This window comes from Motacilla alba, chromosome 10, assembly GCF_015832195.1.
Source record: "Motacilla alba alba isolate MOTALB_02 chromosome 10, Motacilla_alba_V1.0_pri, whole genome shotgun sequence".
Lineage (NCBI taxonomy): Eukaryota > Metazoa > Chordata > Aves > Passeriformes > Motacillidae > Motacilla > Motacilla alba.
The window spans coordinates 2,292,044-2,309,358 of record NC_052025.1 but is presented as its reverse complement, the minus strand read 5'-3'; the positions used below and the strand labels follow the sequence as shown (position 1 = coordinate 2,309,358).

General features: G+C 54.3%; 2 protein-coding genes across 5 annotated transcripts in view; both read left to right on the top strand.

Moving 5' to 3' along the window:
- Positions 1 to 3,808, top strand: part of TRIP4 (thyroid hormone receptor interactor 4) — a 29,420-nt gene extending 25,612 nt beyond the window's left edge. The window contains exon 13 of the mRNA XM_038147238.1: positions 3,570 to 3,808. Coding sequence (XP_038003166.1) covers positions 3,570 to 3,637 — 68 coding nt within the window. The 3' untranslated portion in view covers positions 3,638 to 3,808. The remainder of the gene's footprint in view (positions 1 to 3,569) is intronic.
- A 3,260-nt stretch (positions 3,809 to 7,068) lies between these two features.
- Positions 7,069 to 17,315, top strand: part of ZNF609 (zinc finger protein 609) — a 61,624-nt gene continuing 51,377 nt past the window's right edge. For all 4 annotated transcript variants that reach the window (XM_038146697.1, XM_038146696.1, XM_038146699.1 and 1 more), the window contains exon 1: positions 7,069 to 7,212. The gene's annotated coding sequence lies outside the window, so the exon portion shown is untranslated. The remainder of the gene's footprint in view (positions 7,213 to 17,315) is intronic.

Genomic DNA, 17,315 nt, shown 5'->3' with positions numbered 1-17,315 from the left:
AAGAGCAGTCGTGTCGGTGGCCAGTCCGCTGCCGGCACCAGCCTGGGTCAGGACAGGAGTCGGTGCAGCGATGCCCAGGCAGATCCAGGCAACCTCTGTGTCCAAATCACACTCTTTCCCCTGAGGACAGCGAGGGCTTGAACAGCAAGAGCTGCAGGGCCAGATGGATGTTCCCCATCTGCAGGCCAGTGGGATGGGATGGGATGGGATGGGATGTCCTGGCAGAGCGCACGGGGAAGCGCCGCAGCATCTGTCCGCGCTCCGCTTGCCAGCGTCGTTAGTCCCTTTTACGAGCCACCAGCCCCTCCGCAGGCTGCCAGTTATTCCTGCCCGCTGCTATAAAAAGGATGGAGGAGGGAATGCGGCAGCTGGGGAGCCCGCAGTCAGCTCCGTCCTTATTAGCAGCCTCCCCACCACACAGCCCGGGGAAGGCACCGCACGCGCTTGCAGGGGATGTGAAAAATTAATTTGACGGGCTAAAAGCAGCAGAAGCAGGAAGAGTCTTGGCTGTTTATTCAGCAGAGCTGACAACTGGGTGATCTCCCTCCTTTCCACATGGATCCTTGGGCCAGTACCTGGGGCTCAGGAGTGTTGGGATTTCTCAGGACTGGTTAATAAGGGCTTTTTGAAACACAGCAGAAGGTTATTTTTGTTGGCTTTGAGGGTCTTTTTCCCTCTCTGCTCAGGGAAGCCCCTTTCTCCCACAGCTGAGTGTTGGGATGTCCTGCAAAACCATTTGTTTTGTTCCTTGCCTTTTTGAGCACCAGCTGGGAGGTGTATTCAGCCAGTGCTGACCAGTGCTTGGAGACCTGCGAGCGCTCGAATCTCGCTTATGGTCCTCCCCCTAGATGGGTTATTCTGAGTGCCAGTGAGCAGGCAGGAGTTATTTAGGATGCATATCTTGGCTGTGGGTTAGCCTTGTGGCCCTTGCGTGCTGGCGCAGCCGCTGCATCCTTTTTTCCTCTTGTTTTAACCTCTCCTTTGCTCTCGCCAGGCTCTCGTGCTCCTTCAGTCCCACCTCTGCCTCTGTCTGGCCGTGGGTGGGAGAGGGCGAAGCTGCTCTGCGGCTCCTGTGTGTCTGCCTTGCCGGGTGCAGGTGCTGCCAGTCCCCTCCCCATCTGTCACATCATCTCCTTTGTGTTGTGACACTTTCCTGCTTGGAGAAGGATCAGTCTAACAGCCTGGAAGGAAGCCGGCTGTGCTGGCGGCTGCCTGTGCTCCCACTCCCACTGCTGGCCCTGCCTTCCCTGCCCTCCATCCCGATAGGAGCTGTCACAGGAGCAGCACAGGGGGGCTGTGGAGCTGCGTGTTCACCTCCCGGAAGGGACATGGTCCGTCTGGGTGATATTTATGACAGCCTAGGGAAGGAGCAGGGAAGCCTTTGACCTTTCATCGGCGCAAGGCGCTGTTTTAATAGAAGCTGGCATTGCATCCCAGGCAGTCAGAAGTTTAATTCTCCCAGCTGGAAGCTGAGCAGAGGGAAGGTGCCAGCTCACATCCCCACTTGGGCTTGCTGGCTGCCCTGGTCTCCTTGAAACCTGGCTCAAGCCATGACAAAATGCCAGTTTGTCCTGTTGAGAAGCCAAGCCAGAGCAGTTTTCCTTGCCAGATAACAGCATGGACCTCGCCACAGTGACATCCGGATGCTTCTCTGTTGCAAATTGTTTCTAGCAGCCTGGGGATGGGAAAAAAAAACCCTAGCATGGCTCAATTTTTACTGCCACTGTTGTTGTTTTTGTGGAAGGGGTGGGCACAGTGTTGCATCTGGGAGCACAGCTCTCCCCAGATACGTCCCCATGTAGTTTTAGTGCAAGAGGACAAAGCTCACTGGCCTTTCTCATGGGAGATTTCCTTGAATCCAGGCAAAGCTACCCTGAAGCATCAATTAGCAGCCTCCCTCCAACAGCCAGTGTCTGGAAGAGTGAAGAGGAGCAGAGGACATGGTGTGAGACAAGAGGCCTTGAATCATTGAGCAGAAAGAGCAAGGGACCCTGGGGCTTTGCCTTATTTTTAGCCTTTTCTTAAAGGTTACCTGTGTGGTGTGTGGTGTTTGCGAGCTGGAAGAGCAGAGGAGCTGCCCGGTGTTTTTGGGATCCAGGAAGAGCAGGCAGGCACATGAAAAGTAACAGCCTTGGTGACAGTAGGTGGTGTTGGGGGACCAGAGTATGGAGAGAATGGGAACTTGCTGCCTTTCTGCTGCCAAAACCACTCCTGATGTGGGGACAGGGTGGTCTGACACACTGCTGGGCTGGCTCAGCCTGCTTGGGTGCCAATGACTGGAAACAGCAATTGCAAGGAGGGGACTTCTTCCCTATCCTTAGGCAATGGGGGGATTGAGGTCTTCTCTGGGGTGGCCAAGGAGATGGAGGATCTCCCAGAACATCTTCCAAGCCATGTTTCAGTTTGTGGATCTGTGGCATAGTGATCTGCAAACTGTCTTTGTTGAACTGGAATTGAGAAGTTTTCTTGTTTTGAAGGGAAGGTGATGGTCACTGGCTGGTTAGGAGCCATTTTCTCTGGAGAAGCACCTGCTTCTTATGGCACATGGACATTTACCAGCAGATTTTGGAGCAGTGGCCAAAGTAGAACTTTGGAGCCTGGTGTATCTTGCCCTATCTCTCTTCCCAACTACAGAGACAGAATGAGGCTGGCATTTAGAGGATGGGGAAATGCAGGGGAGAGCAAGAAGGCAAGTCCTGGGGAGATGTGGCAGTAGAGGAGGTGACCAATGCTGGCTGCTGGCAGAGCCTCTTTGGGAAGCTGGCTCTGGGATCTGGAAGAGTGGGAGCACCCTTGCATTTTTATGGACAGGAAGAAGAGGACAAGGACACTCCTCTGAGGAAGCACATCACTATACCTGGCTTCTGGCTTCTTCAGCAGGAGTTACCCAAAATCCCATGTTCTGGTGTCCTGCTCCTCTCCTGGGTGGGAAAGCAGTGCTGGCAGTGAACCCCCCCAAGGGCTGTGAAGGACAAGGAGAAGGCAGTGTTTTCTCCAGGTCCCACTGGAGCTGCTGGCTGAGGTTTTCCCTGGTGGCAAAGGCAGCAGATGGCCTCGGAGACCACCAACCTGGCACGTAGCAACGTGGATCAGGTGTCCCCATCACACTGGATACCCGTTGCACCATCATCCCAAGCTGAGGATTTGTTGTCCCCAGTCCTGCCTTTTGCTGCACTGTGGAGAAACACATCCCTGGCATGTTGCTGGACAGTTCCCCATCTCTTCTGAGCATCCTGTGGGCAGGCACAGGAACCGGTTTCCCCCCTGGTAGTGGCAGGCGAGTGCTGGATGTTAATTTACTCCTCTCCTCGCTGAATTTCCCCCTCTCTGGCGTCTCTTGGCCGCGTTGGACACGCTTGCCCCTGGCTCCCCAGTGTCGCGCCTGCAGAGGGAGGCCAGGGCGGCTGGAAACGCCTGGCTCCTCAAGCAGGATAATTGGATGTGACAGGAACACACTAACTAGGAGACCTCGCTGCCTCCAGCTCATTTGCATTGCAAATAGCATTTAAAAATAAAGAGTGATGAGGGTTTGTTGTGTTTTTCTTTTTTCTTTAATCCCCTCTTTACAGGGAAACTGGATGCAAAGATCCATCAGGGAGCGAAGAAGGGGTTAATGAAGCAGAAAGCCGTGGGGTGAGCGCCGGGGGAGCAGCACTGGTTCCCATGAAGCACCCAACTGCCTCTCAAGGGAGCCAGGATGGTCTTCAGCTCTGGAAAGCAGGTGCAAGATGGATCCCTGATCTCAGAATGTGTTTAGGTATTGCTCTCTTGTGTTCCAAAAGTATTAAAAGAGACCTGTTTTCACCAAGACCTGGCCCAGCAGCCCTGTGCTTCCAGGGAGGTCCTGCACTGCAGACAAGGGTGGGTGGGAGATGGAGCTTGACAGGATGCAGTTCAACAGTCACTGACACCCACAGGAGCAGCATGGGGAATGGGGAGCTCTGTGGCAGCAGGCAGGCCAGCTCCATCCTGGCTTTGGCAGGATCTCCCTCTCCAAAAAGTGCCTCAAAGTGTTTTTTGCTCTGTGGGGTCAAACACATGGAGGAGAAGGGTGAGAAGGTGAGGGGATGAGGGGGATGGCTCCCAACAGCCAAAGAGCCACTGCCAAGTGGGGATGGGAGGTTTGGGGTTAGAGGTGGGCTCTGTGCCTGCTCACAGGTGCTTTTCCAGCCCTTTGGAATGACTGCTGAGTGCCCAAGCTTACATCCTTCTGCTGATTGGTACCAAAGCAGCAGCTCCCCCCACGACCTGGCCCTCAGCAGCTGTGTGGAGAACACCTCTGGAATAAGCTGAATTTTGCCTTTTTCTCTACTCCCTCGCACTGAGCCTCTCCCCACATTACCATGTCCATGCTCATCATGCACTGGTGTGTACTGGGCTGTGATTCCTCGTGCTGCGGTGCTCCAGGTTCTGCCTTGCCATGGTCTGAGGGCTCCTCCTCATTACCCAGAGCCCACCCTGCTGTGGCAGGGATGGAGTGATCCCCCCAGCACTCCCAGCATCCCTTTTCCTCCTCTTTCCCAGGAATGCAGTAGGAGCTGCCAGCTCCACTGCTTGGCACAGTCCCTGGGTGTAGGTTGTCCCAGCCCCTTGCCCTATGGGTGAGGAGGAGGAGGAGGGTGCAAAGCCTTCATGCTGCAGCACTGGAAGTCATCCTATGCCATTTGCTGCCTGTGGGATCTCTGAGGTGCTGGGAATGAAGATGCTGGATCCAACGTCCACCCATGTTGTCCCTCAGTGGAAAACCCTCACGGGTGTTTCAGCTCTGAGCTGCCCGCGATTGGCACAGAGGTTATGGTGTGGGAGCTGTTGTTCAGTGTGGCCAAGGGTGATGGGATTCTCCTGTTTCCTTCCTCCTCTGGCTATGTCCCCCCATCTTCTCTGTCCCTTGTGTCCCACCACTGTGGTCCAGTCAGCTGTGCTGGGACTCCTAGAGACTTCCCTGCACTCTTCTTACATGGAGATCCTGTTGTCCTGGTGGATGTCCCTTGAGAGTGATAGAGAGTAGCTATGGGGCCAATAGGAGCAGAGCTGGAGAGGGATGGGGGGCTTGGGGAGTCATCCCGAGGTCCTGGTGCCTTGGGAAGAAGGAGGCAGGAGAGGCCTTCCTTGTGGGCTGTGTGGGAGAGGTGGGACACAGGGCTGGGAGTCAGCACCCAGGGAGGAGGTGCCAGGCTGGCTCCAGGTGGTGCAGCCCCAGCTCCTGCTCCTGTCCCTGGAGTGCAGCACCATCAGACAAGACCATGACAGAGTGGGATCTTGTACCAACTCTGTGATCCCACAAAATGCCACCTTCCCATCACACCTAGTGCTTGTTAAAATCCCCATCCCAAGGTACTGCTTCCCCAGATGGGTCACCCATCCCATGCCTGAGCCAGGCTTTAATATGAGCTCCATATTAAACCAGATCCATCTCCTGCATCCAATTCTGCCAGTGGCTGCTCCCTTGTCACCTCCCTGTCCTTTGTCACTCACAGTTCACATCTACATGGTACCTGCAGGTTTCATCCCTAAGGGTTCCATGTGCAACATCATCTGTAGGATCCTGTGGGGTCTTGGGCAGCCACAGGCAGGCTGGATCACAGGCCCTGCTTGTGGTTGTGGCAAAACGTCGATGGAGTGATGCCAAGATCATTCCCAATGGAACTGCCTTGCCCGGCAGGGGTTTTATTTTCCTCCTGTGTTAGTGGCATCGCAATTTTGCCAGGAAAGATGCACTGATCCATCCCTGGTTCATCCTGTGTTCCTGACTGACGCTGGTTTTTCCACCCTTGGAAGCACCGTTCCTGGTCTGAGATTTGCTGAACATCAACACCAAATGCCCATTAAACCTTTTACCCAGTCCTTGAAAATACTTCAGTAAAAACTGACCTGGTTTTATTAGTACAGGTTCTCTTGGAGCCTGCTAACATTGGCTCTGTGCTGTGCGAGAACAGTTTCTCCTCATCAGGATAAGGAAGGATTTCTCCTCTTCCTCTCTTCTGGGCTTTAAGAATTCTCATTCCTCTTTTCCTGTTGATTTAAACATCTTCTGGCTCCCTGCCACTTTCCCCAGCCCCAAAAGCTGGTGAGATACCCAGACCTCTGGCCTTCTTGGCATCACCTCCTTTTCCAGGGATTTGGGTCTTGTCCTTGTTTGGGGCAAAAAGCATCAGAAGAAATTGGCATCTCCTTTGGTGCTCTCCTGAAACCACACTGGATGGTGGCACACTCAAGGAATGGTGGCACCTCTTTGGGCTGGAACAGCAGACCCTGGCTGGGTGGATGGAGTTGGTGCTGCCCTCTCCCTCTGCAGGACCTGCAGATTCGTGCATGTTCCTGCTCCATGCTTGGCACTGACAGATGCCAGCTGGGATCCTGCATCCCACCTCTCATCGGCACAGCTTGCTGCACTGGTTCACCTTCCTGGTTTTGGGGTGTCATGGAGACAGGACTTGGACATCCCCACTGAGCTGAAATGAAATTTCCTCACCAAGCAGCGGGGCTGATGCTGAGGCTTTGGGAAAAGGAGCAGAGGTTTTGGATTGTCTGGGGACTAGGGTTGAGATGAGCTGGAATTCCCTCCCTGGTCAGCAGGGCCAGTGCTGAGGCCTTAGGTGGGAAGTAGCAAGTTTAGGGGACATGTCACCTCCAGGGCATGAGAACGGCTGGGGACCCAGGTGCTCTTTCCATCCAGAAGAGTGTGTGGAAAGGAAAAGCGGCAGCGTGGGGCACGATGGTGGATTTTGAGGTAGGTGTGGATGCCCGGGTGGTGATGACTCCCACCCACTGCCTTTCAGTGCTGGCTCTGGGAGCTAAAAGCATGGCCTTGGGGGGACCGTGCCGGCCTGAGGTCTCGCAAGACACCACTCAGAGCGTGAAGCACCCCGAAAGATTCCCCCCGCCATTTCCGAGGAGGCGCTACGGCGGCTCCGGCTCCTCCGGCAGGGAACGCTCCGCTCCGGGCTTTGTCTGTCTCCGGCTCCCGATGCTTCAGGCGGAGTATCCGCTCCGTGTTTTCCCGCCGCCCGGGGACGCCGCTCCACGTTCCGCCCTCCGCGTTTTGCGCCGCGTCCGCCCCGCCCCGCCCGGCGGACCCGGCGCGGCCTGCGCGGCGCGGCCTCAGCGCGTGGCGGCCCCGGCCGGCCCGGCCCGGCCCCGGCCCCGGCCCGCAGCGCCGGCCCCGGCGCGACCCACATGGAGCGCACCTAGGGCGGATACCCCAGCGACCGGGTGAGTGCGCGCCCGGCCGGGCCCGAGCCACGCCGCCCCGCCGCGGGCGGGGGGGGGTGTGTGGGGGGTGGCGGTTGGGGCTCCCCTCGGGCCTCGGGCACCCCCCCCCCCCCCGCCCCTTCTGCACGGGCCGGGCCCGGGCCGCCGCCGTGAGCCGTGACCGCCGGGACGGGGATACGTGCCCTCCCCGCTTCTTCCTTGTGACCCCCGGGAAGGCGGCTGTGCCCTCCCCCACCCCCCCCGCGGCCCCCCCCCCCCGTGTCCCTTACGGACGGGGATCTGGGTACCCCTCCCCCGGGACCATTGGGAACGGGAGTTTCAGTGCCCCCCCCTCCTCTGTGACCCCTGGGAACGGAGCTGTGCGCCCCCTTGGACCCTTGGGGAGCCTGTGTGCCCCCCGCCTCTGCGACCACTGGGGACGAGGATATGTGCCTCCCCCTCCCTCATCTCTGGCCGTGGGGATGGAGCTCCGGAGCCTCCCCCCGCGACCGCTGGGGACGGGGGTCTGTGTGCCCCTGGCCCCCCCTCCCCGGAGCGCGGGGGCGGTTGCGGTGCCTCCCGTGGCCGTTGGGAAGGAGCCCCCGCGGGTGTTGTGGCCGTTGGGGGTCGGGTCCCCCCGAGCGGTGCGAGGCCGCCTTTGCCGCCGCGAGGGTCGTGCTCGGAGTCCCGGGGTCCCCACGGCTCGGAGGGGGTGTCCTTCCCCTGCGTGGGGTCACCGCCATGCCAGGTTTTGTGGGAAGGATCGGGGCTGCGGGGGGTGATGCGGCCGAGGAGGGGGTTCTCGAGAGGATGGCGGTGTTCCTGGGCGGAGGCGGGGGTCACCCCTCTTGACCCCGTCTCTGTGCGGGGAGGGTTTGGGGGGCACAGGAGCAGAGGGACAGCGTGAGCGGAGGTTCCCTGGACCGCGGCTCTTTTGTAGTGCCGGTAGGGGGTTCTCCGCACGAATCCCGGAAGATTGAATGTTCCCCAACGCGTTTAGCGAGTCCCTGTGAGTTTGGGGCGGGTCAGACCCCGAGAGCGGAGCCCCACCGGGCATCGCCCCCGGGGCCGGGTCCTGTGCCGGCTGCCGTGTGCCGCAGTACGAGCCGCCCTCCTTCAAGTCCTTCGAGCCCCCGTTGGCCAGCGGGGCCCATCTGGAGGTGACCCCGCCGGTGACAACGTGGCCGGGTGTCCCGCGAGGGCTGGGGCGGCCGGCGGGGCAAGCGCTCCTGCCGTGCGCTCTCCCGCCCGTTGTGTACACGGGGAAGGTCACAGGTTCAGGTCTGGTCTGCGAGACTTGGCTCCCCTCCATCTCCCAGCAGCCTTCCTCTTGCCTTTCCTTTCCTTTTTCCCCGCTTTCTGGGAAGGCCCTTTCCCTTGGAGGAGGCTTTAGAGACTCATTTTCCAAAGTGTGCACCGGAGAGCCCCACGGGCTCTTTCCCCCTCCTCCGGAATGTCCAAGGATGCCGCTGTTGGGGCTGGCTTTTGGGCTCCATCGTGTGCAGGCAGTTCCTTGCCTGGACATCCTCAGGAAAACCTATTTCCACGCTTTGTGCGATGACTCCAGCATCAGATTATGCCGCACATTTCTAGCTCTTTGTTGGCAGTACGCGACCGCACATGCACGGCACTCAGAAAATCCAGGCAGCTGATTTTATTGATTAGCTCTTGACCAAAAATAATTTATATTTTATTATTTTGAAGCTGTTTGAGTCACAAAACACGAATCCTTGCCTTTTTACACCCTTGTTCACCCAGTGAGGTTTTCCCCTCTCCTGTGAGGAGGAGAAGGGAGATGTGCGCAGCACTAGGAGCGTGGTGTCTCTGTGGTGGAAAAGGACAAGGATTTAATGTTTCACCTGGACTGGCCTGGCATGGAGGGCAAGGGCTGCCTCTGGTTAGAGCCACTGGAGGAAATTAATTATCAAGCAAGTTGGAATGACCTGTAATTGAGTATGGCCAGAGCACAGGGAGGGGGTTTTATTCCTTTCTCCAAGCCAGGCACTCCGACTTGGTCTGTGTGTTTGGTGAGTCACCATTAGGCTCAGTAGCCTCAGGGGCCAGTGTGTGTGTGTGCATGGATGTGTCTCGTAACATACTTGTTATCTCTCTGCGTGCTGAAAGTGGTGTGATTTCTTTTGGGGGGGGGGATCCATCTGTCTGTCTGGAGCCCTGTGCTTGGTGGTAGCCCCAAATAATCCCTCCCTTGCCTCAGTTGCAAAGCCCCCTCACACTTCCATGCACCTGGCTTGTCTTATGTCGGTGGTGATGACATCGCTGCTTCTGCCTCAGAAGCTTTTTCCCGGTAAATTGAGCTGAAAAGGTGCATTTCTGGGAAGAAAGGGCTCGCAAAGGCGGTTGAGGTGCTCTCACGTGGTGTTGGATTAACCCAACAGCTTGTGTGTGTCTCTTTATTTTGAATTAACAAGAAGGACAGACCAGAGTTCACTCCGTCTGGTTTATTCTCTTGGAGAACTGGGCTGCCTTGAATCAAAAATTGCCTCCAGGTTATATTTACAGTGTATCCTTAATTGTGATTGCATAAATTAAAGAAAACCGGGAGCTGCCTGGTCTTTTGAGCGCTTCCATGTGGGCATCATTCCCCAGACAAAGTCAATGTCTGTGTTGTGTCTAGGCCACGCCAGGTGGGACACCCACATCTGGGATCCCACTTCTGGGCTCAGCTGATGGGGGTTGAGGACCAAAGTCACATGTGGTGCCTGATTCAGTTGTCATTTCCAGGGTGTAGGGATCTTTCTCTGCATGCTTATGGTGGGAAGAGTCTTGAGCTCCACCTTGGCTGGGCTGGGAGCGGGGATGCACCTCGGCGCTCTCCCACCACGCCCCGCGCAGCACAGCTCTGACTGGGATTAGGGCCTGTGGGCGCTGATGCAATACTAGTCCCAGATGTAATGCAGTAAGCCTCTTTGTCCCCTTTATCCAGAGCATTATGTAAATAAGATGGTATTTATGGTCCCAGGTATGTTGTTCCGGGGCTGTGTGACATCCTGCGTGCGCAGCGATGCCCTTTGAGCGTTGGCTTCGTTGCCGGTGCTCCTGGCCGGAGGCAGGGACCTGCTGGGGGCAGGTGCTTCTGGGGAGTGTGCCACATGCCGGCTCCCTGCCGAGGGGAGGTGAGGCTCCAGGTGACCTCGCCAGGAGCTGGTGACAGTATCGGCGTGCTCGGTTGCTTGTAGTGATGAAGGCAGTGAGTGGATTGGTGCTGGAGTCAGTGGGGTGGTTGCCCACTGAGGTCATGGAGAAGTCCATGGTTATCATAGCAGGCTTCCTGCAGGATATGGACTGCTGGTTCCCCAACCTTGAGGGTGGGAGAGTCGTGTGTCTGTTCCCAAACCTGTGTTCCATTGCAACTTGATGGTGGTTTGTGGAGATATTTTTTGGGAAGTACTGAAGTCTCTGAAGCACCTGGAGATGGGCCGGGCTGTTTGCAGCTCTTCCGTGACTCCCCTTCTGATGCTTCATCAGCTCTCTGGGCATGGGGAGAGTTTGTAATTTTCTCTTGGGTCTTGCCTGCTTACTAGGGAAGATCCTAATTTGGGTGTTTGTGGCAGGAGGTGGAGGGATGAGGATGCATTGCATGGGGTGCTTGACTCCATCAGGGTTTGGGGTTGAGGTGGGGTGTGTTGAGGAGTCCATGTGGGTGTGAAGGACCTTTTCTAAGATCAGGGTAAGTAGATGAGCTGGCTTAGAGCCCCCAACTGTCCTGGGAGCTCATTGGTGGCCACGTGTGGCTCCTGACCAGAGCTTTGGCCACCCTGGCAGCAACCGGTCTGCTTTATGACTATCCCCATGCTGGGTTGACATGGATGAGGAAGGGTGTTGCTTTATGTTGGAAAAGGACAGGAAAAGAGATCCCACTGGGATATGGCTTATTTTGCCATGCAGACACACTTTCCTGCTGCTGAGGGTCGGTGCCTTGAGGTATGACATTGTGTCAGAGGAAGGAGTGAGGTTGAGCTTGAACAATCTTACAATCTTAGTAAGAAAACAGGGAATGGTTGCCTGACCAGGAAACTTGCTCTGGGATTCCAGTTGCTCTTGTGATTTTTTTCTTTAAAGGAATCCAATTCCCATCTGCATTTGGGTGAAAAATCAGTTTTTGTGATGAGTCCAAGAGGTTGTTTTGTTTTCCCTGCAGCTGAGTGTCCTTCACATGCACAAAACCCACTGACGTAGCTGCTGAGCATCAGCTCAGATGTGGTGTGAGGGGTATGAAAGGATGCAAGTGTAGTTTTTTGTAGATGAATAAGGATAATTTCAGGACAACCTTGTTGTATTAAATATTTTGTATTTGTATATTTTGTATTAAAACATTAAATGCCTGACTTCTACAATTGCCGTGTTCATGGTGTAAGAAAAGGAAGGATGATGTTGTTGCTTTATGTTTCTCTTTCCTCAAGCACAGAAAGGTTTTGTGGCATTGGATTTTTCCTCTTAAGCTTTTCTTGGGCCACTCGTTCTTCCAGTGGCTGAAATGATGAGACCTGTACAATGTGCTCCATCATGTGTGATGGGGCTACGCTGATTTAATGATAAAAAAGTTGGTTTTAATGAATTTGATGAGCCCATTTGTGCTTTGGATTGGCAGAGCATTGTTGGTTCAAGTGGGTCCAAAGATTTGACTTGGAGTTTTCCTGGTGCTTCTCCAAGTGGATGAAGGGCGGATCAGGAGGAGCTGTGTGGCTTTAAAGGAGTGAAAAGGAGGTGTGTAATGACTTCACTGACAGTAAACACTATGAATCCAATAGGAGAGGAACAATCTTGCTCATCTCTGGGAGAATTACTTCTCCTTTCCCAAAGGTTTAGTAGCCTTGTTGAAATTTCTTCTTGTCCGGAGGATTTCTTGTTTATCTTTGAGGGAGTTCCACATCTAATCTGCACCCTCCCTCTGCATCCATTGCCACAAGTAATTCCAAGTGCACTAGGACTCCCCAAATAAGCCCAGCCCGCTTTGATGCATGGTTTTCATTGGGTTTTATTGTATTCCTCTGTGCTGGCTAATTCACAAAATTCGGCAATTTGCAATGGGTCATTAGCACGAATTAGCAACTTTCTGATGGATATCAGAGCTCTGCAAATGTGCCGTATTAATCTGGGAGATACACCTATTTATTATCCCTCCCAGGGAAAAAAAAAAAGGGATTTCTCGGCATGGTACTTGCTCTGCTTGCATTTGTCCCTGTCTGCATCTGCCTTCCCTCCTCCTTTACTTCACAGTCTGGTTGTTTTTTTCCCAAAGTGTTCCCAGGCTGATGATGTGACAGGAAGAGGGATTACAGCCGCACGCACTGGCCTTGCTACAAAGGGAGCCTCAGCTTTGGGAGCCAAGGTGCCCTAATTGGTTATCGAATGAAGGGAATTAAAGGCATTAATAGGTGAAGTGGCAGCTCCTTCGGTTTTGGAGCAGTGGAGAGATGTTCATCGTCTTCTGAAGGCTGGGAAGCAGCCAAGACCGGCTGCATGCTCTGCTCCTAAAAGGAAGGATAAAGAAAATAAAGCCCAGGAGCTCTCCCTTCCCTGGGAGCAAGCAAACCAGTGTATGTCCATCCTCTCTGACCAGTGCTGTGCCCTTCTCCCTGTGGAGGCAGGGTTGTGGCTGCGAGACACTGCTCAGCTGGGATCACTCCAGTGCTCTTCCTTTGGATAAAGAAGATGGAAAGGAGTGGCAGTGCAGCCAATGGTTTGCTGTTTCTGCTGTGCCTCTGTGGAGGGTGATCCTTGCTGGATACTTGCATCTCTGTGACCATGAGAACCCAGTTTGGGGCTGGGCCAGCGATGGGCCTGGGGGCAGCAGGAGCAAGGTGAGGAGCCATGCTGCCTCCGGAGCCCTGTAAGGACAGGGAGCAAATGGCTGGTTCAGTGCCCACCCTTGCTCCCACGGCGCCCTGAGCTCAGGATGCTGCCAGCACCTGGGTGCCTTCCTGCATCCCTGCTGACAGCGTTGAGTGAGCAGGGGAAAAGGGCAAGCTCCCTTTTCTGGCACTTATTCCAGTGGTTATTTATGCCCATTGGTCGTCTTCGGTCTTTGGCAGGTCTTCTTTCCTCCCATCTCCGTGACTGATGCTTTGAGGATCTTTCCTGGTCACATCCGTCTTGCTGCTTCCTCTCACTGCTGGCAGTCTTCCAGCCTGCATGGAGTGCTGAAGTTTGGGAACGTCTTGGGTTATTTTTATGTGCGCTCTACCCCCTTCTAGGCTGTGCAAAAGGGCAGGCCACCAGTTCAGATACCTTTAAGCCTCTCATAAATCAGTTCACTTGTGTGTTGGGGTTAGCAAGGATGTAACTGCACTGGTTTTAAATCCACCCGGCTCTTCCACTTTCCCAGTCGAAACCAGCTCTGTTCAAGGGACAGTCATTCCCCAGGTTTATCACTATGGGAAGCATTGCAGTGCCAAGCAGATTGGCTCAGATGTCTCATTTTGAGTGTTTAATGTTATTTTTGGCACCAGCCAGCAGCGACACGGCTGGCTGGACTCAACAAGAATGGCCTTTGTGGTGGTAGAGGAACACCGGGGCCGTGTCTGGTGCTGCCGGAATGCACTGGCTTGTCTGGGGTAGACTCACCCAAAGGGCTTCTGTGTTAATCCTGGCTGGTTATTGCTCATGGTGTTGCTTTACTTTTGCTGCTGTGTAGCTGCCAATGGTCTGTGTGTCAGCCTTTGACAGCCAAGCCCCGTGGCGCCACTGCTGTACTCCTCTGGCACTGCCAGTGCCTGCCGGGCACCTGCTGGGTGCCAGTGATGCCATGCCACCCACAGGGTGGCACATGAGGATCATGGGGCAAGCAGGGGATGCAGATTTTGGGTGAAGATGGGGCTGTGTTTCTAATTCTTGTTAAACCAACATGTGCAGGTCTGGGCATGGCACTACACACGGGTGTCTTCCAGCAGGCAGACACAACAGTGAGGGTTGTCCAACCCAGTCCTTGTTGGCTGCCCTGATTCAGGGTAGATCTGAGAGCTGAGCTTGCAGGAAGGAAGTTGCTCTGTCCTTTTACCTACCGGATACTTTTTCTCCCATACTTGTGGATTTTTCAGTTCCTCTTTCTCTATTCAGCAGAAAGTTTAGACACTGGGCACCAGTTTGTGTTTGTGGATTTGGGATCTCTTAGAAAAATCATGGCCATATTCAGCTGCCTGAGATTTTAGAGTCTGCAAGGTCATGCTTGCTGGAAGATGTCTATGCTGGCATTTTTGGATGAACAGGCTGTGATCCAGAGCCTGAGCCTTGCTGCTCCCTGCTCATCTCCATGGCAAAGCCTTGGGAAGGGGATGTGGCTCACTCAGGAAGGACCCTGCTGTCAGAGCTGTATCAAAGCTCTGGCTTGACTCCTGCCGGCTCATGCTGTGCTTGATGCTCCTCCAGTCCATGCCACTGTGTTATCCTAGCACCAGGGCCTTTCCTGCAAACCTGGCTCCTGCCTGGCAGGAGGTCAGTCAGCTCTTTGCAGGGGGGCTGTGTGTGCAGGAACATTGCTGGGATTAAGGGCACCTACAAAGAGGAGCCATATGGAGAAGTCAAGGGGCAACAGATAAAAACTGCACTTGGAGAGGTTTCATCTCAACATATGAAAGAAATTTTTTATAGCCATTCCTTGGAAAAACCCCCTCCAGGACACAGTAAGGGTCCATGCTGGTGGAGGTTTTCAAGATGTGACTGGACAGGATCGTAGGTAATCTCACCTGATCTCCCTTTTTTCTCAAAAGGCTGGAGCAGGTGACCTTTCAAGGTCCCTTCCAACGTGCTCTGCTTTATGCTTCCATGACCAGATTCATGTAGACATGTGTGTTTGAGCTTGTGTGTAACAATGCTGCTTGCTCAGCTTCCCAGAGGAGAAGTGACTCCAGCAGTGCAGTTTGGCAGAGAGTGAGCAGATGTTCTGAGAAGGTGCTGTTTGCCAGCCATCCTTCACAGGAACGGAATGGAGGGTTTGATGTAGGTGTCAATGTGCCTCCTGCTTGACCTGAGAACCATGTGCTGAGGACCATGGGATGGTTCTCTTGCTGATGGTTGTCTTGAAATATGAAACTCTTGGACTTCCTTGTGAGTTGGTGGAAGAAATGTGAGCTGTGTCATGTTCAGAAGTACATGCAGAAGTGATACCTTGAAAAAAATGCACAAACTGGGAGACATCAAAATCAAATGATTGCAAATCTGAACTGCGGAGTCTCACGGCACGAATAGACAAAAAATTTGGACTTTGGTGATGACACTTGCAAAACTGATGGGAGGATTAAAGATGTACTTGTTCCAGTTTTCCCCATTTCATGGTATAAAGGAAAACCTGAAACTCCTGGTCCTCTTTGTGTTCCCCCTTTCTGTGTGCCTTATGTATCATGTGATACATGTGATGTGCCTGTTGGGAGTTGAGGGGAGTGAGGGGTTCTCAAGAGAGTGTCTTTGTGAGTCAGACATGTTCAAGAGCCCTGTGTTTTTCCGCCCGACATCACTGTATTGAGGTTATAGAAGTGTCAATAAGAAGCAAACTCTAGGTTTTAGCTATTCTGGTATTTTCTTCAAACACACTGGCACCGTGTGTCTATATTTTGTATTGGCAGCTTTGCTGGACATTGTGGTGTGCTGCAGTTGTGTGCAGTTTTGCTAGAAAAGTCATATTTTAAGGTCATGAGTGAATGGGAGTGGGTGTGAAGTTGAATTTTGATCCCAGGAGCATCTTTTGCCTGATGATAAATATGAAGTTGTGGCCTGAGTGTGTATTTGGGAGCAGGTGGGTGTTGTGGCTGATAAGTCTCTGGAGTTTTGCTTCAGGTAGGGTGACTGCCTGGTTGCCCTCGCCAAAGTGGTCTCTGCTCACTTCTCCACTGTCCTCCATCTCCAGCCTCTTCCAGTGACCTTGTATGTCCTGCTTTTGTCATGCCTGTACTGAAGTATTTCAAGCTTTTCTCAAGAATGCCAAAAAATGACTCATTGCTCTAGTGCTGCCCTGTCTCGGGTTCATCTCCAGTGTCAAGGCTCAGCCTTTGGAAACTTGGGAGTCCTGGCCTAAGTTTGTCGGTGTCTCTCTCAGCTCTCTGGCTGCAGTGCATGCTGGAAGATGTAGTCTTGGTGGGGTGCACCTCCATATTAAAAAAAGAAGGGTGGCTCCATTTTATTCAAATTGGGTTCAGCGTTCTCCCTCCTGGCAGTTTGCTGACACTGTCCTGCTCAGCCCCGAGAGCCACTGAAGTTCTCCGGGCGCCTTGTGTGAGTGCAGAGGCGGGAGCACAACTCCTCCATTCAAAATCTTGCTTAATTCCACATTGAACAGCCTGTTTTGAAGCTCTGCGCCTTGGCGTGTTTTGCAACAGCTCGGACTCCCGCAGGGCGCAGGCGGTGGAGGGATCCTGCCCCCGTTGGGTGGCAGTTCTGGAGGGTGTCATGGCAAATCTCCTTTGTCTGCTACAGCCTGACTGATGTCTGGGGGAGAGTGAACCCTCCTCCCCTGCGTGATTTCTTGAGCTGAAAGCAGCAAGTGAGTGAGGAAGCTCCTTTGTGCAGATTTCTCCGTCTCCTCTTGTTCGTGCCAGCTGGCTCGCGTTCAACATTTCTCTTTTTTTCTCTCTCTCTTTTTTTCTCTCCTCTCTCCCCCAGCTCTAGAGAGAGGGGGCGGGGAGAAAGGGAACATCTTAAAAAGAAATCTGCAGAAAAGACATGGGAGTTACTTAACAAAAATCCAACCCAAACAAGCCCAGCTGGGGGATTACAGGCGCGGTGGTAGGAGCTGAGTGGGGAGTGAGTGCAGCAGCGTGGGGAAGGCAGTGTGCCCCCCCACCACCCCGAGTTTCTATAGTCGTAAAAGGAAACAAAAAGGGATCTCATGCAGAGGCTGTGGATGGGGAGAGCAGCCGACTGGCTGCCAGCAGCTGGAGGAAGGGCCTCGGCACTGCAGCCCCTGGTGCTGCTGCCTCAGCTACGGGGCTTGTGGGGAGCCCTGTGGGGGTTTGGCAAGCTGGGGGGGCAGCATCCCTTCTATGCCACTGCCTTCAACTCTTTAGGGAGGGCGCGGAAGGCTCTGCTCTCCTGGGTCGCCGCTGGCCAGAGCAACCATCTCACCAAACCTTCTGCTCCCTGCCTTGTGCCCGCTGGAGGAAATGCTGCATCCT